The 25564-nt window shown below is 40.1% G+C and overlaps 1 protein-coding gene across 1 annotated transcript; it reads right to left on the minus strand.

Annotated features, from left to right (window-relative positions):
• On the minus strand, positions 1-24561 carry LOC127160307 (plexin domain-containing protein 1-like). Its single transcript, XM_051102970.1, has 4 exons — positions 24450-24561; positions 18458-18624; positions 321-464; positions 1-201 (listed from the first exon to the last, which is right to left on the minus strand). Exons 1-4 carry the CDS (start codon positions 24559-24561, stop codon positions 1-3), a joined length of 624 nt encoding a protein of 207 aa, XP_050958927.1.
• Positions 24562-25564: the final 1003 nt, after the last annotated feature.

Genomic DNA, 25564 nt, shown 5'->3' on the forward strand with positions numbered 1-25564 from the left:
CTAGGACCGACCTTGGACAACCCTGGTTAAGTACATATCTACAATTTCCTTAAAACAGGGGTGTCCAAACTCGGCCCCTGCTCTAAATGGCCTAATGGAGAAGAGAGGTGAACAGAGTCTATAAACAATACCTCCAGTTGCTATGGTGATTTGTCTCACTTGATGTCCATAGAAAAGGAAGTCGAAGGTTAATGCCACCCGCTAGTGAGGAGACATTAAAAAAAATTAGCTAGAAAGCTAGAATAAGATTCCTTTGGCTCATGTGAGCCATGTGCATATTTTCCTAAGAATAAAGGAACTTCTCTGTGTGGTTGTCTCACCGATGCTTGTCTGTGTGTGTTGGATAGGATAGCGTGCACTCTAACAGGTCCTTGATGCATTGAATCAAGATCCACCCAGAGATCCTGTGTGCGTTTGTCACCAGGACCAAAACTGCGCCAGGAGTAGTACCTCTGGGAGTCCTCCTGAAAGACAGAGAGAATATTGTTTAGTTCATGATGAGTCATCAATATTATTATAAGTCCTTAAAAATATGTGCTCCCTGTTGTTAAAAATGAATTTTCTTAACATTTAGTACATAAGATCTTCACAAAATAAAACAAAAATCTAAGTAAACATATGAGTAATTCTATGGAAATTTCCATTTTTTCTGTCCCTAGCCTTTAAAGAAATATTACACTTGAAAAACACTTTAGGGTTACAATTTCTTTATGTTTTAAAGTGAAACTATGTTTGGCGCACGCTCCGTCTATGACAACACAGTCTGTACCTGCTCACGAGTTAAGTCTTTTTTGTGTTGTTTGTTCCACTGTTTTTTTTTGTTTTTGTTTTTTTTTTGAGTTTGTGTTCGTCTACATTTGAGTTAGTAATGTGTTCGAGTTTGTGTTCATCTACACGAGTTAGTAATCCATGAACACCATGACCCACGCCAGAAAAATGCTGGGGATTATCATGATTCTTTGGCTGATTGCTTGCTATCTCAGGTGTGCAGCACTTTACCCAGATGTATATAGCAGCAACAAACTTACACTCTTAAAAATAAAGGTGCTTTAAAAGGTTCTTCACAGTGATGCCATAGAAGAATCATTTTTGGTTCCACAAGAACCATTCAGTCAAAGGATCTTTAAAGAACCATCTCTTTCTTACCTTTTTACAATTCTTCAGATGTTAAATGTTCTTTATGGAACCATTTAGACAAAAAAGGTTCTTCTATGGCATTGTGAAGCACCTATATTTTTAAGAGTGTACCTGGGGCATGTTCAAGCTCAAACAGTTTCCAGGTTGAACGACATGTTTTCTGGAAATGGTGTGCAACGGGTTTGAGATACGTTTTCTCTTGTTTGGTGAGTGTGTCAAAAATGTCAGCCCAATCAGCAACAACATTTATATAAACCACACGGTATTAAGGAGACAGCATGCACAATGGGTCCAAGTAAAATCGTTTACAAAATTGTCCGCTGCAACTCGATTGGGATGTTCTCTTTTACATTTGTGGTGTATATATGTGTATTTTTGTATTTGGTGGAAATATGTGTGTATCATTTGTGTATTTTAAATGTTTTTTATTATGTGTAGTACACCTTGTGTACAGTCTGTGAAATCAAATTTCCTCTTTCTGAGGACAATAAAGAAATATAGCTGCAAGCAGCGATGACGGGCCCTCATCGCCAGCGCATCCGCAACCCTGGTGCCATCAGAAAAACGGTGCCCAGTGGGCACATGCATTGACAGTAACCCTGTGGCAGTTTGGATTGAAGGGTTACATCAATTAAAGGGTTAAAAGCAAAATGCATTTAAGTCATTCTGATACAATGAGACTGAACTGATAAGATTAGAGTTAAAAGGATTCCTTATCCTATGAGGTCATCTTGAGTTAATCCTTGGTATTACAGTCTTCATCTGCTAGTTTACATGTGTGATATTTTAAATGTTTCTGCGTTCTCTGAAAACATGATAAACATATTTCCTAAGAATGATTTGTTTTTCACATGTAAAAAGTTGTGAAGAGTTATAGGATAATGCACTTTAAATGCACTCTGTTTCTCTCTCTCTCTCTCTCTCTCTCTCTCACACACACACACACACACACACTCAACACAAACACCACCCCTCCCCCACACAGAGCTAGAGTGAGAGAGTTAGAGTGAGATCAGATGTTTAATAGTTTTTAATTTTCTATTTTTAGTAGACTGTTTTATATCGATGGAACTAAGCATTTATTTCTTAGAATGACTAGTTCTACATATGTAAAATGTTTTGAAGTGTTTGGATGCTGCATTTTAAGGATTATGGTTATGTTTTTTACTGCTAATTTAATAAATCACCACGTCAAAACCGTTCAACATATCCTAAATCCGCTCACAATTTAAAATCTTCAGTATGTTGGCATCATGTTGACAAAGTTTGGTGTAAATTCGATGTATTTTGTAGTATTCATTTATTCAGAGCTATATTTTACATTATATATTATACGTTGTCATGACAACAGCATTTAATGTATCAACGACCCCTTTACAGATTCTCATCGGCCATGTCTTGACATTATTCTAATGAAGTTTGAAGCAAATCAAGTAAAATTAAGAGGCTGATTTAAAAGCATTTTGAAAATGACACACTTCCTGCTGTCAGTTGGTGGTGCTATAAATTTGACTCATGATAGTCTAGATAATCTTTGTGATTGGCATCATACAACGAACAAACTCCTGAAGTTTCATCAGAATCAGACAATGTGTGCAATAGTTATTAACCATTTCCTGTTTTTCATCTCTTGAGCACGTTAAGGCCCCCAAAAACCCCCGAATAGTCGAAAAAATATATATATATTAAAAAAAAATATAGCTGCAAGCAGCGATGGACGGGCCCTCGCTGCCAGTGCATCCGCAACCTTGGTGCCATCAAAAAAACGGTGCCCAGCGGGCACATGCATTGACAGTAACCCTGTACCAGTTTGGATTGAAGGGTTACAGCATTGAAAGGGTTAAAAGCAAAATGCTTTTAAATCATTCTGACAGACTGAGAATGAGCTGAAAAACATTCCTTATCCTATGAGGTCATCTTGTGTTCATCCTTGGTATTGCAGTCTTCATCTGCCAATAAAAGGGTGATAGTTTAAATGTTTTTGTAGTCTCTGAAAACATGATAAACATATTTCCTAAGAATGACTTGTTTTTCATGTGTAAAAATGTTGTGAAGAGTTAGGATAATGCACTTTAACTGCACTCTGTCTCTCTCTCTCTGACACACATACGGCCACCCAGGCACAAACTCACCCCTGGACTCAACACACACACATAGCAAAAGCCCATCCCCCGACACAGAGTTAGAGTGAGAGAGTGAGATCAGATGTGTAATAGGTTTTTAATTTTCTATTTTTTGTAGACTATTTTATATCAATGAAATTAAGCATTTATTTCTCAGAATGACTAGTTCTATGTATGTAAAAAAAAATTGAAATGTTTGGATGCTACATTTTAAAATTACGGTTATGTTTTTTACTGCTACTTTAATAAATCACCATAAATCAACCATTCAAGATATCCCAAATTTATTTACAGCCTGACTTTTCCAAAAATCCACATTCAAATCAAAATAGCAGACTTCCTGTTGGTCGCAGCTAATGGGTGTAAAACAGAAAGTTGTCCGGCTTGATGAGACCAATATACATACCAAATTTGGTGTCTGTAGCTAAAACTAACCCCCCAACTTTTGACAAAAGGTGGCGCTATAGAGCTCCTCCTCCACGCCCATTTATGAGCCTTTTCCAGTGTCTAACTATCATTAATACTGATGTGTGTGTTGAGTTTCATGAAAATCTAAGCTCATTAAGTGCCCCAAAAACACAGGAAACAAATGTTAAAGTTTGACACGTTGCAATGACAACAGCATTTAATGTATCCACGATCCCTTTACAGATTCTCATCGGCCGTGTTTTGACATTATTCTGATGAAGTTTGAAGCAAATCGAGTAAAACTAAGAGGCTGATTTAAAAGCATTTTGAAAATGACACACTTCCTGCTGCCAGTTGGTGGCGCTATAACTTTGACTCTCAATAGTCACATATATGTGATCGGCATCATACAACAAACAAACTCCTGAAGTTTCATCAGAATCAGACAATGTGTGCAATAGTTATTAGCCATTTCCTGTTTCTCATTTCTCGCCATAATTTCGTCGCCTCGCCACGGCCAAACCGTTCGAGATATCAAAAATCCCCTGACAATTTAGCATCCCCAATGTCTTGAGATAATGCTGACTGAGTTTGGTGGCCGTCGGAATAAAGGCCTCAGAGGAGTATATCAAATTCCAGAGCATGCACTTTTTAAACAGGCCTGAATAGCTCACTTCCTGTTGGGATTAGCTAATGACATAGAGTGCGTGAGTTGTTCGGCTCAGTGAGATCTACATGTCTACCGAGTTTCATAAGTCTACGTGCAAGTATGTGCGGGATATACATCAAGTTTTGGGAAGGTGTTCCAGGGGGCGCTGTAGAGCCCCTGTGCCACGCCCGGGTCCCAGTCTCTGCGGCGTCCTAATGACCGCAGATTCCAATGTGTGTGCCGATTTTCAAGAGTTTTTGAGCATGTTAAGGCCCCCAAAATGCCCCGTTTAGTCGAAAAAAATAAAATAAATAAATAATAATAATAAATATAGCTGCAAGCAGCAATGACGGGCCCTCGCCACCAGTGCAATCGCCATGACGGTAGTATCAGGAAAACGGTGCCCAGCGGACACATGCATTTACAGTAACCCTCTGGCAGTTTACATTTAAGGGTTACAGCAATGAAAGGGTTACACTATAAGATCAACACACACACATCTGGAAAGAACCATATATAAATCTTTGGCAAGACTTTACCATGCAATATCATTTGTTATCATCAATAAATGCTATATAATGATTGTTCATGTTAACTAATATATTTATATTAGTTAACCTGAACAATAATTATATAGCATTTATTACCATTAATTAATATTAAATTATAAATTATTAGTACATTATTAAAATGTAAAGTTGAATATTTTATTATTAGTTTATGTACTGTAAATTAACATGAACATGAATATTTTTATAAAGAAACAATAAAAAAATATTAATAAATGCTATAAAAAATATAGTTCATTGTTCATAGTTCAAGTTAATGCATTAACTAATGTAAACAACAGACCTTATTTTAAACTGTTACCAACACTTTTTATGAATAACAACCATTTTTATATTTTATTTTAATGATCTATAAGCATTTGTGAAATAATTATATACAAATATATTACCAGTAAAGTACATATTAACTTATTTTATGTATTTGTTTCTTATTCTAATTAATTGAACTGAGCAGTAAATTATCAGACTTTAAAGATTTCTTATCCTATCAGTAAGAAATCGTAAGATATTCTCAGTGTTTAGGAAAGAAAAATAATTCAGTCGAATCAGTTGAATTCAATAATAAAATTTTTTTAGTCATTATATAATTATGTATGATTCGATTGAATTATTGAATTCAACTGATTCGACTGAATTATTTTTCTTTCCTAAACACTGAGAATGAGCAAAAAAGGATTAGGAGTTAAAAAGATCCCTTATCCTGAGACTCCATCTGGTGGTCACCCTTGGTATTACAGTCTTCATCTGCTAAGTTATGATATATAATATCTTTCTTGTTTTCTGGGCCTCTGAGCTAGATAGCACTTAACTAACCATGTTTCCTAAGAATGACTTATTGTTCATATGTAAAAAAGTTTTAAAGAGTTAGAATAACGCATTTTAAAGATATAAGAAAATTACTGTTATTTTTTTACTCTTACTTTAATAAATTGCCATATCAACACCGTTCAAAATATCCCAAATCCGCTCGCAATTTAGCATATTCAGTATGTTGGCATCATGTTGACAAAGTTTGGTGTGAACTACTTATTCCTGCTTGGAGGAGTATGAATTTATTAATAGCCTGATTTTTCCAAAAATCCACATTCAAATCAAAATAGCAGACTTCCTGTTGGTCATAGCTAATGGGTGTAAATTAGAAAGTTGTCCGGCTTGATGAGAACAATATATGTCCTGAGTTTGGTGTCTGTAAAACTAACCCCCCCCCACTTTTGACAAAAAGTGGCGCTGTAGAGTGCCTCCTCCACGCCCATTTATGAACCTTTGCCAGTGTCTAACTATCATTAATACTGATGTGTGTGTTGAGTTTCATGAAAATCTAAGCTTATTAAGTAGCCCAAAAACACAGAAAACAAATGTTAAAGTTTGTCCCTTGGCAATTTTGCATCCCCAATGTCTTGAGATGATGTTGACCGAGTTTGGTGGCAATCCGAAAAAAAAAAACCCTAGTAGGAGTATCGCAAATTCCAGAGCATGTGTTTTTCACAAAACCTTGAATAGCTGACTTCCTGTTAGGCGAAGCACGGACTGTGAGCACGGAAATTGTTTGGCCCGATGAGGTCTATATGCATATGGATTTTGGTAACTGTAGGTCAAACGGTGTGCGCTACAGAGCCCCTCAAAAGTCGCCTTTTTTAAGGTTAAGGTTAAGGTTGGTGGCACTATGTCTATAACTGAATATTGGCATGTAGATGTCTTCAGGTCAGCGCTTTTGTCAAACATATGAAGTTTGGTGCAGATTGAACATGGCATGCTTGCGTTAGTGTAAGACATGACATATCCTGCTGCCAACAGGTGGCGCTATTATTATAATGGAATATTGGCCTTTAGATGTGTTCAGTCCAGGACTCTTATTGAACGTGAAGTTTGGGGGAGATCGGACATTGTGTTGCTAAATTACAACAGCTTCCTCTTTCATGGCATTATTAGCATGCATTAACACTTAGTAAGTGTTTCTAGCATGTTTAGCACAATATGGCATATTTTGCTGTGCTTTTAATAGTCCATCACAGTGTTAAACATGTCACTTCTGGTTGCCAGCAGGTGGCGCTATAACTGAATATGAGCATGTAGATATCTTCAGGCCAGCACTCTTATCAAACGTGAAGTTTGGGACAGATTGGACACTGTTTGCATGAATTGCAACAACTTCCTGTTTCATGGCTTTAACACGATGCTTTAGCACTTACTACGTGTTGCTAGCATATTTGAGCATGTTTTTACCAAGTTTAGCACTCAATGGTTTATTTTAGTGTGTTGCTAATAGTGTATCACAGTGTTAAACATGTCACTTCCCGTTGACAGTAGGTGGTGCTATGACAATAACTGAATATTGGCATGTAAATGTGTTCAGGCCAGGAGTCTTATCAAACCTGTTAAGTTTGGGGCTGATTGGACATTGCATGCCTAAGTTACAGTAACTTCCTGTTTCATTGCATTAATAACATGCTTTAACACTTAGCTAAGTGTTGCTAACACGTTTTAGTATGTTTCTAGCATGTTGCTACCCTATTTAACACTTGTTGATACTTTTTAAAATGTTGCTAGGCATCCATAACAGTATTAAACGTCACTTCCTGTTGCCAGCAGGTGGCGCTATGACTAGAACTGAATACGGGCATGGGCATGGGCATGTGTTCAGAACAGGGCTCTTATCAAACATGTTAAGTTTGGGGCAGATTGGACATTGTATGCCTGAGTTACAGTAACTTCCTGTTTCATTGTATTATTAGCATGCTTTAGCTTATTAGCTAAGTGTTGCTAGCATGCTTTACTATGTTTGTAGCATGTTGAATATTAAGTTTGGGGCAGATTGGACATTGTATGCATGAGTTACAGCAATTTCCTTTTTCTTTGTATTAATATCATGCTTTAGCTCTTAGCGCAGTGTTGCTAGCATGTTTTAGCATGATTTTAGCATGTTGCTAGCCTATTTAAAACTTGCTAACGCTTTTTAATATGTTGCTAGGAGTCCGTAACAGTTTTAAACATGTCACTTTCTGTTGTCAGCAGGTGGCGCTATGACTATAACTGAATATGGGCACTGACATGTGTTCAGGACATGAATCTTATCAAACGTGTGAAGTTTGAGGCAGATCGGACATTGTTTGCCTGAGTTACAGCAACTTCCTTTTTCATGGCGAAACATCAAAATTTGTCAGGCCGCCAGGGACAAGCCCCTCGACGAAAACTCTAGATCGTCGCAATTTTGCATCCCAAAGGCTTTATGATAACACTCACCAAATTGGAAGATGATTGGATTAAAACTGTAGGAAGAGTTCGTTAAAGTACATGGCCTGAAAATGGCAAAAACTGCACAAAAATCATACAGGAAATTCAATATAACGGACGTCCTGTTGGGTTTCGGATGTTGTGCCAGGAGACTTTTTTGTAGGTATTGGTGTGTTACATGTGTGTACCGAGTTTCGTACATGTACGTGAAACATAGCTCGAGGCGCACTCCTTTGAAATTTTATAGGTGGCGCTATTGAGCCATTTTGCCACACCCACTTCTGAAAACCATATCAGATGTAATTTTTCACCAGGTCTGACGCGTGAGCAAGTGCTCGGGCCCTAATAATAATAATAATAATAATAATAATAATTAAAGCTGCAAGCAGCGATGAAAGGGCCCTCGACACCCGGCCTCACCGCTGATCGTTGGCGAATGGTGGGCACAATGGTTTTCACATAGTAAATTTAGGAGAAATATGTCAAAGTCATTTAGATGTGCCAAACTTCCTGCTGCCAGCTGGTGGCACTATGCATGTAACTGAATATTGGCATGTGGATGTCTTCAGGTCAGCGCTTTTGTCAAACATATGAAGTTTGGTGTAGATTAAACATGGCATGCTTGAGTTAGTGTAAGACATGACATATCCTGCTGCCAACAGGTGGCGCTATGAATATAACTGTCTTCAGGTCAGGACTCTTACCAAGCATGTGAAGTTTAACCGCTCGCAATTGGTTGAAGGAAAACAATAGGGCCTTCGCCCTTTTAGGGCTTGGGCCCTAATAATCCTTGGGGGATCAATAGGGCCTTCGCCCTTTTAGGGCTCGGGCCCTCAAAATCCTTAGAAAATCTGAAATTTGAATCTGTTATTTGAACAATTACACCTTCTTGAGCCGTTAATGTCAAAAGCCTACATAAAAGTAACCTATATCAATTTTTTTTTCCAGTACATCGATAAAATTTACATAAAATGGCTCTGTAACATCTTGTAAGTTCCACAAGATCCCAGCATAAATGCTCTCTATAAAATCTTTGTTATTTAGGCTAAGCATTAACATTCACAAACCACTGTCATTCCTAACAGAAAAGCAAGCATCGGCTGCTGCATGCATGGCAGAATGCGGGCCAACTAAGCTCCCTTAAAGCTGACATCTCAGTTCATCGCAATCTCATAAAGCTCTGTTATAACACATTGAATATATGGACAGTGGTGTCACTGGTGTCACCTTCCTTATGGGTAACAACAGTAAAGATCAGTATATTAGCTTAAACTTAAAATCTGGTTGTGTCAACTTTAGCACCAATAACTGCAACCAAATGCTTCTGATAACTGGAGATCAATCTTTTACAGCACTGTGTTGGAATTATGGCCCACTTTTCTTTGTGAAACTGCTTTAGTTCAGGGGTTTTGAGTATGAACTCTTTGAAGTCACTCTGACTTGGCCACTCCAAAACTTTAGTTTAGCTTTATTTGAGACATTCAGAGGTGGACTACCTCCTCTGCACACAAGCACAGTGCCAACACCATGCTTGACCACAGGTATGATATTCGTTTTGTGGAATTCAGTGTTTCTTTTACACCAGCAGTGTTGCCAACCTTTTTCAATGGAAAGTAGCTAAACCCCATTTGAAAAGTCGTCAAATGTCGCTAAATGACGTCATACGCTCATCAGCATATTAGCTACGTCGTATTGTCTTGCGTCTCTGTGCTCACATACTGCTATTTAATGCAGCCAAATTCAATAAAACTGTTTTCATTTATATATTTCATAGATATATTGATATATTTTACGGTTTCTTTTGTCAGACAACGGGGTAAATATGAAATAGTGACTGAAACGCAGCCCATTAGGACTACATAACCAGCTCTCGAAGATATTTATCTACACTAAAATCGTGATTCATAATCACGACATTGTCTAATGAAATAAAATACACATACGATTAAGACAATGGCTGTGCTGTGATTTCGGCTATACTTGCATGTAAAATAGAGTTAGAAGCAACAGAATATCTTCTTTTATCTGAAAGTGCTGCTTCTCTGCCGCACACTGAACAGAGCAGACGCAGATAGAGAGAGAGGGAGAGCGCGCGCGCTGGGAAAGCACAACTTTGCGCTCGCGCGGCAGTACCAGAGTGTCTCATAAACTAAATAAGGTTTGTCCAAGAAGTCGCTAGATTTGTCGCTAGGCGCTTTTTTCGAAAAAAAGTCGCCAGGGGGGTCTGAAAAGTCGCTAAATCTAGCGACAAAGTCGCCAAGTTGGCAACACTGTACACCAGATGAGAGTACATTTACTTAGAGTACATAGATTTGTGAATTAGTAACTACGGGGGGTTACTAATAAATAAATAAAATAAAGCTGTTCTGTGTTTACTCAGGTTGCTTCTAAAATCTGTATTATGTTAATTTTGTTTTCATTCCTGGAACAATTTAGTATAAGAGTGACACTTTTTTTTTAATCTATAAAATAATTGCTTTCTATAAAATAGCAGTCTAAATAACTAATGTAATATATTTATTCTGCAGCCATTAAGCAAGGTTTCATGTCAAAGATCCTTCAGAAGTCATTTTAATTTGATGCTTTTTATTCTAATTTGATGCAATAAACATTTCTATGTATTAGGGCTGTCAGTCGATTACAATTTTTAATCTAACAATTACACAATGTTTCAATTAATTAACTGTCATGAATCTGGTCGGTGACGCCCTGTCATATCACACCGACTGTTGCATTGACTACTACTCCCATCATCCATGGCGCTGATTGCGTCAACACCTGTGGCCAATCAGGTGCCTATATAAGCCCCGGACTTTCCCCCTGTTACTCACTGAGTATTGTGGTTAGTATTATAGTTTATTGTATTGTTGTTTTGCCTAGTTCCCTAGTCCCCAAGTTCCCTGTGTTTAGTTTTCTCGCCTGGCCATCTCGTCTCGTCTGTCTCGCTGCCTGCCCTTTGGACTGCTCGCTCATTTTATGGATTATTCCCTCGCCTTTCCCACCTCGGATTACGTTCGCCCCGGATCGACCAACGCCTGCCTCTCTGACTATTTTTGTGTCTCGCTCCATACATGCCTATTTGCTGTTGTTCTGACCCTGCCTGTTCGACCATGTCTCTGTCTCGTCCTATGAATAAAAGCTTGCATTTGGATCCGCTCGCTTCTTGTCTCTCTCCCCATGTTACAGAATATAGGTATGGACACAATCCGGATTTTATTCAGACTTAAACAAGGACCACGTACACTAGAACAGCACATCCGTGAATTCCTGGCCATTTCAAATCATTCAGATCTCCCGGACTGTATATTATTTGAAATATTCTGCGATGGTTTAAATGAACTGTTAAAAGCGAGACTGAGACGCGAGGGTCTGCGTTCGTCTCTGGCTGTGTTTTTGGACTATGCTTTGTTGTGTGTGGGCTCATCTTTTACTGTGGGTGTCGCGGATGAGGAACGTGACATCGCGGTAACGCCGGCCGTGCAACCCGCCCGTGTATTGGTGGCTACAACAGACCCCGTTCACAAGATGGTGGCTGCGCCAGAGCGCATTCACATAATGGCGGCTACAGTGGACCCCGTTCGCAAGATGGCGGCCATGCTGGAGCGCACTCATGTAATGGCGGCGACGGCGGAGCCCGTTCACAAAATGGCGATGAAAACGGAGCTCCGTCACATCACAGCTGCTACCCCTGAGCCAAGCAAAGCTGTGTTTCCCAAGTCAAGTCAAGTTGCAGCTGTGTTTCCCGAGTCAAGCCAAGTTGAAGCTGTGTTTCCAGAGTCAAGTCAAATTGCAGCTGTGTTTCCCGAGTCAAGTCAAGTTGCAGCTGTGTTTCCCAAGTCAAGCCAAGTTACAGCTGTGTTTCCTGAGCCAAGTCAAGCCAGAGCTGCCGTTCCTGTGTCAAGTCAAGCTACAGCTGTTGTTCCAGTGTCAAGTCAAGTTACAGCTGTGTTTCCCAGGTCAAGTCAAGTTAAAGCTGTGTTTCCTGTGTCGAGTCAAGTCAGAGCTGTCGTTCCTGAGTCAAGCAAAGTCAAAGCTGTTGTTCCTGATTCAAGCAACGTCAAAGCTGCTGTTCCTGAACCAAGTAAAGTCAAAATTGTGGTTCCCGTGTGAAGTCAAGTCACTGCTGATTTCCACGAGTCAATTCAGGTCACCACTGGTCTTCACGAGCCAAGTCAAGTCACAGCTGATCTCCATGAACCAAGTCAAGTCACAGTCGATCTTCACGAACCAAGTCAAGTTATCGCTGGTCTTCACGTGTCAAGTCAAGTCACTGCAGATCTCCTCAAGCCAAGTCAAGTCACTACTGATCTTCACAAGACAGATCAAGCCACAGCTGGTCTCCACGAACCAGGTCAAGTCACAGCCGATCTCCATGAACCAGGTCAGGCCACTGCTGATCTCCATGAGCATAGTCAAGTCACAGTTGATCTTCATGAGCCAAGTCACGTCCCGACTGGTCTTCCAGAGTCAAGTCACGTCCCGACTGGTCTTCCAGAGTCAAGTCACGTCTCGTCTGACCGCCCAGAGTCAAGTCACATCTCCTCTGTCTGTTCAGAGTCTCGTTACGTCACGTCTGATCATCCAGAGTCAAGTCAAGTCTCGTCCGACCTTCCAGAGCCTCGTCACGTCATGTCTGCCAGTGTGATGGCAGTCACTATTCTGAGTATATGGGCCGCACACTACGCTCCAGAGGTCTTGTTGGTTCACAAGTCTGCTCCAGAGGTCTCGTCTGATCACGAGTCTGCTCGAGAGGTCTCATCTGATCACAAGTCTGCCCCAGAGGCCTCGTCTGTTCACAAGTCTGCTCCAGAGGTCCCGTCTGATCACAAGTCTGCTCCAAAGACCTCGTCTGTCCACAAATCTGCTTCAGAGGTCTCGTCTGATCACAAGTCTGTCCCAGAGGTCTCGCCTGTTCACAAGTCTGTTCCAGAGGTCTTGTCTGCCCACGAGTCGGCTCCAGAGGCCTCTCCTGTCGGTGTCTCCTGTCTCCTGCCTCCAGAGGTGTCAGTTTTTGCTGTAGAACCTCCTAAGGAGGCGGCGTTCATCCATGAACTCTCTGCTTCTCTCCTTGTTCTGTCTGCCTCCTCTATCCCTGCTCTCCCCAGGTCCCAGTCCATGACGCGGGTGCCTGCTCTGCCCTGGAGGGCCCCTGCGCCTCCTGCTTCACCCTGGAGGGTCCCTGCGCCTTCTGCTCTGCCCTGGAGGGCTCGTGTGCGCCTCCAGCTCCGCTTGCTCTGCCCTGGTGGGCTCCAGCTCCGCCTGCTCCGCCATGGTGGGCTCCTGCCCTGCCGGTCCTGCCTCAGTCACCTGACCCCCCAACCCTCGCCCTGTCTCGTCCTCGCCCCACTGCTCCCCTGGACTGTTGGTGGGTTGGAGCGTCTGGAAGCCGCTCTTTAGGGGGGGGCTCTGTCATGAATCTGGTCGGTGACCTTCGGTCTGCTCACCACCAGATGTCGCTCTTGCCCTGTCATATCACACAGACTGTTGCATTGCACCCTAGACTACTACTCCCATCATCCATGGCGCTGATTGCGTCAACACCTGTGGCCAATCAGGCCCCCTATATAAGCCTCGGACTTTCCCCCTGTTACTCACTGAGTATTGTGGTTAGTATTATAGTTTATTGTATTGTTGTTTCACCTAGTTCCCTAGTTTCCGAGTTCCCTGTGTTCAGCTTTCTCGCCTGGCCATCTCGTCTCGTCTGTCTCGCCGCCTGCCTTTTGGACTGCTCGCTCATTTTATGGATTATTCCCTCCCCTTGTTCCCCTCGGATTACGTTCTCCCCCGGATCGACCAACGCCTGCCTCTCGGACTATTCTTGTGTCTTGCTCCATATATGCCTGTTTGCTGTTGTTCTGACCCTGCCTGTTCGACCATGTCTCTGTCTCGTCCTATGAATAAAAGCTTGCATTTGGATCCGCTCCCCTCTCGTCTCTCTCCCCACGTTACATTAACCTAATTAAATCGCAAATTAATCGCACATCAAATTTGACTGATAAATTACTTCCAAAAGAAGTATTGGAAGGTATGTCAGTGCAGTGAGGACCGTGAAATATTATTGAAAATAGTGATAGCATGCACTTTCTGTCACGCTACGGTGGATAAATTTACAAAAAAGATGCAGATTTAAAGTAAACAGTATTAAATTAATCCAAATGAGGGCAAACACAAGGCAGACAGGCAGGAATCACACGTATGGACGTAGTAGATCGGACGAGAGAACAGAGGACTGAACCAGGCCCGGCTCCACAAGGGGGCCAAGGTGGGCCTGGCCCACCCAATCAGAAGCCTGGCCCATCCTGGCCCCACACTACATAGCCTAACAGCCAAAAGCAAAATTGGAGCGATATTCAGTTGAGCTACATTTTAATTTGTCCTTTTTTTTTTCTTCTTAACGCTCGCACCCCGAAACATTTTAATATTGTATATAGTTTTCGCACTATCAATTTGCAGGGTATTGACATCGCTTTTACGTGATTAATGCACACTCTGTGCAAAGGATGTTTGTCATTGAGCACAAGATTGAGCAGCAAATCCTCCAGCATGGTCTGTCAGTCATCTCTCCTTACCCTTTTTTTTTTTTTTTTTAATCATTTTTTTCAATGAGCGATTTAGATTTTTAGCCCCCTTAACCTACCCCAAACCTAAACCTACAAATTTTAGAACTAATATAAAAGGATATAAAACCTAACTGACCAAAATATGTCACTAATCCCACTCCTACCTCTAAACCTAACCATAACTCTCTGTACAGTAATAAAGAAAAACAGGATAGACATATAAGTGCAATCACAATCATTTATTAATTGCAAAAATGTGAAAAGCAGTACCAAAAGCAGTCCAAATGATGTTGCATTGCAGCTGCAGTCCTCTCTGGCTGAATACAGTATGTTTTGTGTGGAGCAGAATTTACATTGTTAATCACTAAAAATATTATCCAGATTATTTCCCTATTCATTCTGTGAAGGCACACACGCGCATCATTTAAACACACCTCACCAGAAACACTGCATGTTGTAATCTGTGACCAGTTCAGGTGAGAGCAACAATGCATTCGATTTTCCTGCTGTAAAACATGTCGTTTCTTGATGCGGCACTATTTGAGTTTGTAAGATGCACTTCAGCGCGGGTTTATTGCTGTTGCCTACGGTCGCTGGACTCGCTGCTTGGGATGGAGATGAAGATCGCCAGATAAAGGCTTGAATTTGGGTCTGTTCCTTAGTCGTATGGATTCTGAAGATGTGGAATACATCGCACAAATAAAAATCACTTAATTTTGTAATTAAGTTGTTTTCTGATATATTGTATGGTTCTGTTGTTAGTCACAGCATGTCATTTCTATTTTTGATTAATATATTTATCTATCATTTTGCTTGTAAGTAATACTTGTTTTAAAGTGTTTACTTTCCTTCAGTAAGCTTGAGAATGTTTTACTTACATTAGTTTATTAGTTTTTGCTGTATTGAAATGATTATTATTTTTTAAACATGGTTGCAGTTTACAGCTTCAAAGAAAAATATTTTTTCTAACATCTTTGTGACAATAGTTTTTTTTAGGTCCAAAACCACCTTGGGTGTGCATGATTTTCTAATAATTCAATGGCCTGTCATCAATTATTCCTTACATAATGTAGTTTATTGTAATTAATGTAACTATAAATACATTCACAAATAAAAAAGGTGTGACTTGGCTTGTAAAGTGGTTGTCCCTTTTTTTTAAGGTCTAATCATTTGTCATATACAACCCAAAACAAACACTGCCACAATCAGAGATAAGAGGTGCATTTTCTGCTCTTAATGTCCCATTCACCAAGATACCACCCTTGAAATGATACAGTTCCTATACTGATGAATAAAGTCAAGTCCCACCCTATAACTTTTCATATTCTAAAACCTGTTTCATTCTGAAATGTGTCACAATACATAAGTCAGCCTTAACTTCTGTTACATGATTTTTAAGTTTGCTAAGCAGAGCAGGACACCAATTATGAGATGGCGTGAAATCAAAAATCAAAATGGCAAGATCCAATAGAGCAGTGTTTCTCAACCCTGGTCCTGGTCCTGGTCCTGGTCCTGGTCCTGGTCCTGGTCCTGGGCGCCCCCCCATACAAAATGTGCAGACATACAAAATGTGCAGTGTTGGGGGTCACCCAGGACCAGGGTTGAGAAACACTGCAATAGAGGTTTGCTTCTCTTACATTTCAATTGACATTGTTTTTCTATTTGTAAAGGTTCAAAACAGGGGTGGCCAACTTGGTCCTGGTCCTTGGTTTAGCTCCAACTTGCCTCAACACACCTGCCAGGGGGTTTCTAGTATGCCTAAGAGCTTGATTAGCTGGTTCAGGTGTGTCTAAGCTAAAATCTGTAGGACACCAGCCGTCTGGGACTGAGTTTGGGTTAAAACAATGTTAAGATACTGACAAACAGTGCTGTTTCCTTGGACTCGGACTCGGCCCTTTGGGACTCGGACTTGAGTCCGACTCGCCCATTTTGGACTCTGACTTGTCTCGGACTCGATTGGTTAAAGACTCGGACTCGACTTAGGTGGACTTGAACCCAACACTACCGGACGCTCTCCAGACACCGGACAATCGCCTCCCTCCAGTTCAGTTCTGTAGTGTTTGGGAGGTCAACGGGGTGATGGCAGTTTGCCCCCGATCTTAATCAGGGAAGCGTCTCATCATCAAAGGCGGTTGTGATGGCGAAACAACTGAAGTCTCTCGCGAAATCCTCAATTTCCTGGCTCCTCCGAGCCAGAACCATGAGTCTCGCGGCAAGCTCCATTCAAAGAAAAAAACAAAAGAAAAACTTTGTAAACAAAAATCAAACACGCCACGTAATTTCACTTTATGTGTTCGGTCTTCTGTCATGATATGGTGGATAAATGCACAAAGAAGATGCAGATTTAAAGTAAACAGTCTTTAATTAATCCACACAAGGGCAAACAGAAGACAGACAGGCAGGAATCACACGTATGGACATAGTAGACCGGACGAGGGAACACAGGACTGAACACAGCTTGAATAATAGGCTGTGTTTAAGTAAAGTGAATATGGTAATTTTGTTTTTGCAGTTGTTTAATCATTAATCATACTGATTTCATCTAAGGCTGAGTTGTAAGTAGTTGATGTGTTTATGCTCACCTCACTAATCACTAATGTTTAGTCATCACTTGTAGAGTGAATCTACTTTATTTTACTAACACTGCTTTGGTGTTAATTTTACTCTATATAGATCAGGACCATGTGAAAACTGAGCAGTGTTTGTTTAACACTGGGGATTTTAATGTGTAAACATGTAACCAGCCATGTGTTTTTCTTTATTAAATAATTTCTCAAAATTAATTTGGAAAATTGGCTTGGTCTTTAACTACAAACACAAACCAATTTCAAAAGAAATGTTGCAACACATACGGGTACACAACTTTTGTTGTGGTCTTGCTGGGATCATACCAGCACCCAAAAGACAACAACTGATACCACAAACATACCTTATGCTGGTCCACCAGCTCACCTGTCTTATCGTGTCGGGGACCAGTAAACCAGCAACCAGCATCCCATGCTGGGATCCAGCAAACCAGCATCCCATGCTGGTGTCCAGCAAACCAGCAACCCATGCTGGTCCCAGCATGCAAAACATACCTTATACTGGTGACCAGCAATGCTGGATTTTTCAGCAGGGTAGTTGGGAACACTTAATTCTTGGCAGTGCGATTGACATGATTGCACAGACACTATATGTGACCCTGGACTACAAAACAAGTCTTAAGTAGCACTGGTATATTTGTAGCAATAGCCAACAGCACAATGCATGGGTCAAAATTATCATTTTTTCTTTTATGCCAAAAATCATTAGGATATTAAGTAAAAATCATATTCCATGAAGATATTTTGTAAATTTCCTACCGTAAATATATCAAAACTCAATTTTGTTTAGTAATATGCATAGCTAAGAACTTCAACTTTAAAGGCGATTTTTCTCAATATTTAGATTATTTTTTTGCACCTTCAGATTCTAGATTTTTAAATAGTTGTATCTCGGCCAAATATGGTCCTATCCTAACAAACCATGCATCAGTGAAAAACTTAATTCAGCTTTCAGCTGATGTATAAATCTCAAGTTCAAAAAATTGACCTTTATGACTGGTTTTGCGGTCCAAGGTCACATATTGGAAGAGAACTGAATCAACAATGAACATCCTTTTAGAGTTGCTTTGCAGCAGAATTATTGACACAACATTTTTCTGTTTAACACTGTAAAGGTGCTTTGACACAATTCATATTGGATAAAGTGATATATAAATAAAGGTGACTTGACTTAACTTGACAATAATTAACTCACCACCACTCGTGTCATATTGTCAGGGAGCATGTCAATGGACAGCCTGTTGGTCGGCTCTTGCTCAGTTCTGTTCTGAGTGCGTCTGCTGGAATCTTGCTGGTCTCTTCTTATTCTCTGGATGTCTGATGGACCTCCATCAGCCTTCGCTGACTCCCCATGATTTATACCTGACGTAAAAAACAAAAGAAAACTGCATCTTATCTTGGTTATCTTAACATTTGTTGTCTGCACACTGAGTAAAGCATCAGATGAACAATCTAAATGCATGTTTTTGATCTTGTGAACAATTCATACATGCAACACTTCCATCAAATAACTAGTCTACATCCAAATCCACTTTTTCAAAAATCCATTAACTAAATGAAGCTTCACTACACTGAAGTTACCCCCCTAGGAAATGTAGCAAGCTAAGCTACAGCAATATGGCAAAAGTAGTTTACTAGGGGAGTGCGGGGCACAACCTAACAATTTTTGACTTTCTCAGTTTGTGTAAATTCACGTGGAGTTCAGAGTATATTTCTTTTATCCACATTAATTTCACACTTGTCTAGTACAAATATGTCACTTTGTTTCATAATTACAGTGTATACCTCTTTTGTTATTTACCTCAAATTAATGGAAGTGAAAAGGCACAACATGCCCCGTAGGTGGGGTACATTGTAATGTGAGGGGCACGTTGTAACATGGCCAAATGACCAAATTTTCTCTGATCTAATAAAAAATAATACACAAGACAAACTCTTTCATTAACTCTTTCAAATAAAATAATGGCACTTTTTTTAAATTTTATTTATTTATTAATTTTTTTTTTTATTAAAAATAATCCAATTTCGGAGTTTGACAATGGACACATTGCAATCATGCTTGGGACGGCCCTGATCACAACACACAGCTATACAGTATAGTTTAAAACAATGTGAACAAATGAAGAAACACATTCAGATATTCAGAAAAAAAAATTACAGAGACACTGTCACGGACGGTTGTGTGAGGCAAGGGAGAATGCAGGAGTCACAAACTTCACTTTAACAGTCTTTAATAAAGAAAACGCAGAAGAAATACAACTTGGGAACACTCACAAATGACTAGTATAGTAGTAAACCGGACAACAACTAAGGAACAGACAGGAAATATTACAGTCATGGCCAAAAATATCGGCACCATTGCAATTTCTCCCAGAAAATTGTTCCAATTGCAAATGTTTTGATATTCACATGCTTATTGTTTTTGTTTACATTGCAACAACACAAAAAACAGAAGAAAAGCCCAGATTAACCCTGATTAACTTTTAACTGCAGACACAAGGTACAACGGTGTCAGCTCGCACTATCCGTCGCCGTCTGAATGAAAAGAGATGCTATGGTAGGAGACCGAGGAGGACACCACTGCAAACAAAAAAAAAAAAAAAAAAGACTGAGTTTGCCAAAACTTATGTGACAAAACCACAATCTTTCTGGGAGAATATACTGTAGACAGATGAGATAAAATTCTGTCTTCTCGGTTTTTTCACAGGTATAAATATATTTAATCAAAATAGTCATTTCATTGTACTTGTGTAAATTGAAATGTGTAATACAAAGAGTTTAAGTGAGTTTTGAAGTGAATCTATTTTACAAGAGGAGTTTTAATTAACTGAGGATTATAAAAAAAACAGCTGAAGAGTGAGTTTAATCATGTTTCATGCATGATTTATGTTGATTGCCTTTCGAAAAATGTTTTATCAGACAAATATTGGGTCTGTGTCATGTTATATTGTTTAAAAGTGTTTTGGAATTACGTTTCTCCGTGTTTATTTGTGTATTGCATTTTTGACACTCTTTTTGCACTCACTGTAAACTAAATCTGATCATTTTTATAAATCTATCTAAGATTATATATTTTTTTACACAAGTATACATTATATTATACCTAAAGGTATATTTTGCATACACTTATCAAATGTTTCCATGGATTTGTTGTTTGTATGACTGTATTTCACAAAATGTACTTTGAGTGTTGTTGAGTTTTGAAAGGTTGAATTTATTTCAGAATTGAAAGAATTTAAAGAGAAATTATTGCAGTAATGAACTTACTGCCACTGTGGAAGGATGTAATTTCTGTCTTTGCGTGTTTTTCACAGTTTATTCCTCGATCCACAGTGCATAACGCCTGTGTATCATTTGCTGCTGGTCCAGATATCCCCTAGGTTGGAGGCCGGTAACAACTGGTGGCTCATTGTCCGGGATCCAGCACATGTCGCCTGTGACAGAACAACTGTCACAGGTGATGCATCAAGATGACTACCTTAAGCCAACGTCGGGTGCTGGTTTTCAAGAGATATCAAAACCTGCATCAGAGATTTGACCACCATGTAGCTTAAATATGCAATAAATTTCATGATTGCCTCTACTATGCCCCCACGTTCACAGTTATTCACGGATAACAACCCCCCTAACCTATATCCTGAGTACTGCCAAGTTGAGTGCTGTTGGGCATCGTTGGTTGGGTGCATTAGCTGACATTCACTTCACCATAAAATACAGGCCAGGCAAAACCAACACAGATGCCGGCACCCTATCATGGTTTCCAGTGAAGCTTCAGGACCACATCAGAGAATACTCTGAGGATCTACCTCCAGATGTTATTTCTGCCATATGGCAGGGAGATAAAGCCAAGGAAGAAAAAGAAGTACCATGAGTTACTGAAGTACCCTTCAGCTGGGTTATCGTTGTGATGATCTTCCTGCCAGCACACTCATGTTTCCTACAGAAGACATTTGATCTGCCCAAATAGAAGATGCTTCCATCTGTGAGGTAATTACATTGGAAGAGAGAGGATGGAACCCCAGTGACAAAGACAAGAGACACATGGGATCAACCACACGATGATACATGGAACAAACTTAGACTTTATAAGGGAATCTTATACAGACAGACAGGACAACACAGACAACTGGTTCTCCCTAACTCTCTGAAGTCTCTTGTGCTCAAACACCTTCATGATGGCATGGGGCATGTTAGGGCTGACAAAGTCATCCACCTGGCAAGGCAAAGGTTTTATTGGCCTTTCATGCAGCACGACAGAAGATTACATCATCTGTCAATGCCCATGTATCAAGCAAAAGCAACCCACTGCTCCTAAAAAAAGGCACCAATGGGCTCAATCACAACTAATGACCCATTTGAGCTTCTGTCCGTCAACTCTCCCCAACTTGAACTAAGTAAGGGAGTCTATGAGTATATCTTAGTTCTCATCGATCACTTCACTCGCTTTGCCCAGGCCTACCCAACCCAGAACAAATCAGGCAAAACAGCCACTGAAAGGATTTTCTATGATCTTATACCATGCTTTGGGTATCCACAAAAGCTTCATCATGTTCAGCGCTGAGTTCGAGAATAACTTGTTCCAACAACTTCAGCAACTGGCTGGCATTACTCATTCTCGAACAACCCCCCTATCACCCACAGTGAAACCCCGCTGACCGTCTGAATCAAACACTGCTTCAAATGTTCCAAAAGTTGTCAGAGGAAAAGAAATCTGAGTGGAAACACCACTTACCACACATAGTCCATGCATATAATTGTTCGAGGCACAAAGCCACGGGCTATTCACCATTTTTTTTTCTCTATGGAAGGGCCCAACGTTTACCCATTGATTTGCTCTTTAACCTCGAGCCTGAGCCACAGACTGGGACCCATCAGGAATACGTGCAGAAGTGGGCTTCTCAGATGCACGAGGCATATAAGATCGCCTCTGAAAACAGTAAGAATTGCTCTGCAAAAGGGAAAAAATACTATGATAATGGTGTCAGAAAAATTGTGCTTCAGCCATGCGATCGCGTGCTTGTCCGCAGCCTGTCCAAGAGAGACAGGCCTGGTAAACTTCGCCCTTACTGGGAGAACAAAGTTCATGATGTTGTTGAGAGGATAGGAGACGGTCCTGTATATTGAATTCAAGCAGAAACTGGTGACCGCACACTCTATGTACTGCACCGTAATCTCCTTTTGCCCATGATGGTCAAGACAATCAGACACGGAAACAACAAAGACAGAAACGACACCACATGAACAGCCAGACTCAAAGATCTGATGCCTTATAGAAAGAAGCCAGTCATTCCAGGGACGAGAAAGAATATGCATGTAATCCCAGTACCAATACCAATATATGAAAGAAAGAAAGTAATTCTAAAACAGTCCCAGAGTGAGCCACACAGTCATCTTCAAGTAGCGACCCCAGAGTTTCATCTAGTATGCCACAGAGTAGAGCCAGATAACCTTGAGACATATGAGCAGCACCCCCAGTTTGTCACACCAGAACCAGCACAAGCACCGGCTGACCTGTTGCCATCTGTGGAACTGCAGAAACATTTGGATGAATGCCTAGTAAGAAGTAATAAAGATACTGACCTCGGAGCACAGCATGTTGCACAGCCAATGAGTGAGGAAGTCATCATCCTGCGCAGGTCTACCCGTTCAGTGAAGCCAAAGGAGGTGTTTAAGTACAATCAGATGGGCCAATCTACAAACAAGGCTTGGAGACCAGGAGTCAACGCAATGCATCCCTGTGTTCTGTACCCAGTCCAGACTTACCCCGTACTACCTGACATACACCACTTCTCAGTGCCAGCACTATGGGCATTCTAAAAAAAACCAAAACAACAACAAAAAAAAAAAAAGTAAAAATAAACAAAAAACAAGAGATAAAGTCGTGAAAGAATAGAAGACACATGACATTCTAAAACATACACATACGTACTATGAGCAACAACCTAATAGTTCACTTTCTGTGACAACTGTAGTTACCTAACTAGTTGGTTCTAGATGTGCAGAGACATCTCTAAAAGCAGGGGAGAGTGTAATGGGTTGAAAGAATGCCATTTATGATTTTACTTACAACAATGACATCCCCACACATTTATTGGCATGTACATGTTTTTTTTTTTTTTTTTTTTTTTTACAAAATGAGAACTTTTCTAATTAATGTAACGCTTTATCATTTTATCATTGTGGCATTACACTGCCATGCCAATAGATGGTGCATCAGGCGCCAAGACGCGAGAGATTAACCTCCTGCTGGTCGGCGGGCTCAGTAATAGATGGACTGCGGCTGTGGAAAGACAATTTCTGTCTTCTCGTGTGTTTCACAGGTATAAATATATTTCAAAAATAAAATATTCAAAATATGAATATATTTCAAAATATTCATTTCATTGTACTTGTGTAAATCAAAATGTGTAATACAAAGAGTTTTGAAGTGAATCTATTTTAAAAAGAAGTGTTTTAATTCACTGAGGATTACAAAAACAGCTGAAGAGTGAGTTTAATCATGTTTCATGCATGATTTATGTTGATTGTCTTATGAGTCTGTGTCATATTTTACATTGTTTAAGAGTATTTTGGAATTACGTTTCTCCATGTATGTTGTATTCTCGGTTCAGTCGCCATTTTTAGTGTTCAGCACGTGCGTTTTTTCAGTGTTAAATGGAGTTAAATGGAATAAGAGATAGAAGTTATATCAAATTAATATTTCAAGTGCAATGAAATCTCAAGTATTTCTCTTTTAAAATCTGGTCTTTAAGACTCTCTGGTAGCTTGATAATTGGTGTACTGCATTTTTGACACTCTTTTTGCACTTACTGTAAAATGAATATCCAAAATACTGATCATTTTTATAAATCTATGTAAGATTATATATACTTATATATTATAAGTATACATTATATTATACCTAAAGGTATATTTTGCATACACTTATCAAATGTTTGCACTGATTTGTTGTTTGTATAATTGTATTTCACAAAATGCACTTTGAGTGTTGTTGAGATTTGAAATGTTGAATTTATTTCAGAGTTGTAAGAATTTAAAGAGAAATTATTGCAGTAATAAACTGACTGACGTAATTTCGGTCTTCTCGTGTTTTTCACAGTTTATTCTTCGATCCGCTGTGCGTAACACCTGTGTATCATTTGCTGACGGTTCAGATATCCCCTAGGTCAGAGGCAGGTAACACATACAGTTCAGGGCGCCATGGTGGTGTAGGGAGCTTGGGGAGACGTGGTGGCCTTCTTGACAGGAGGACTCAGACGCGGCGACCTCCTTGGCCGGGGGCTCTGGCGTGGCGGCCATCTTGGCCGCAGGAATCTGGCATGGCGGCCTTCTCGGACGGGAACTCTGGCGTGGTGGCCATTTTGCTCGGTGACTGTGGCGTGGCAGCCATCTCCAAAAGGCTTGTTAGTGCCGTGGGTTTGGGAAAGCAGCGGCTGCTCAGAGGACGGTGTGCTTAGCTGCTCGAAGACTGGTGTGTTTGGCTGCTCGGACTTGGGTGCGGCAGCGAGCTTGTTCTGTCGCTGTGGCGGTACCCTAAATTACAAAAGTCTTTGTACCTTACCTACCCATAAATGGTACATATCAGTACCTGAAAGGGACATATTAGTACTTTCAAAGTACATATTTGTACCGTTTCACTTTTTTACCTTAGGGTACTGTCCCAGCGACAGAACTGTACCTTTTTTCCCTCTGCAGTCTGCCTTTAGTCATATTTTCACACAAAATGAAACCTACTCTGCATGTTGCACCTGCGTGAGACTTTTACAAATTTGCTTAAAGCTGAGCGGTATTTACTATGAGCTTTTCAAATCGCAATAATCAAATACAGGTTTAATGATCATTAATATAGGAAACTGGATAATTAAAGCAACCTCATGCCAGATATGTCAAGTCGACTGGTAGCTCACGAGCGAAGCAAATTGAAACTGCCAGTGCTGAGGCAAAGATGATGTTGGAAGGAGAATCAAAAGCTGCCAGTGCAGTACAATTCAAAACTCATAAACAAGGAATGTAATGAAAATGAAACAATGTATCACCAGTGAGAAATAATCAGCTCCTGCTCACTGCTATTGTTGAGGCTCCACCAGTCAGATGGCAAATAATTAATCTTGTCCTGCCAAAAATGATAAATGTAAATCCTGTGCAAAACTGGCCATTTTGTTGAAGTATGCAAATCCAAAGAAAAGACGGTCAATGAAATTGCTGTGCCAGAAGTAACTGAAACATAAATTCAGGAACACATCAACTACTTACAGCAAACATAAATTATTAAAATAAAAATCAACTATTTTTCTGCAACATA

This window comes from Labeo rohita, unplaced genomic scaffold (assembly GCF_022985175.1).
Source record: "Labeo rohita strain BAU-BD-2019 unplaced genomic scaffold, IGBB_LRoh.1.0 scaffold_324, whole genome shotgun sequence".
Lineage (NCBI taxonomy): Eukaryota > Metazoa > Chordata > Actinopteri > Cypriniformes > Cyprinidae > Labeo > Labeo rohita.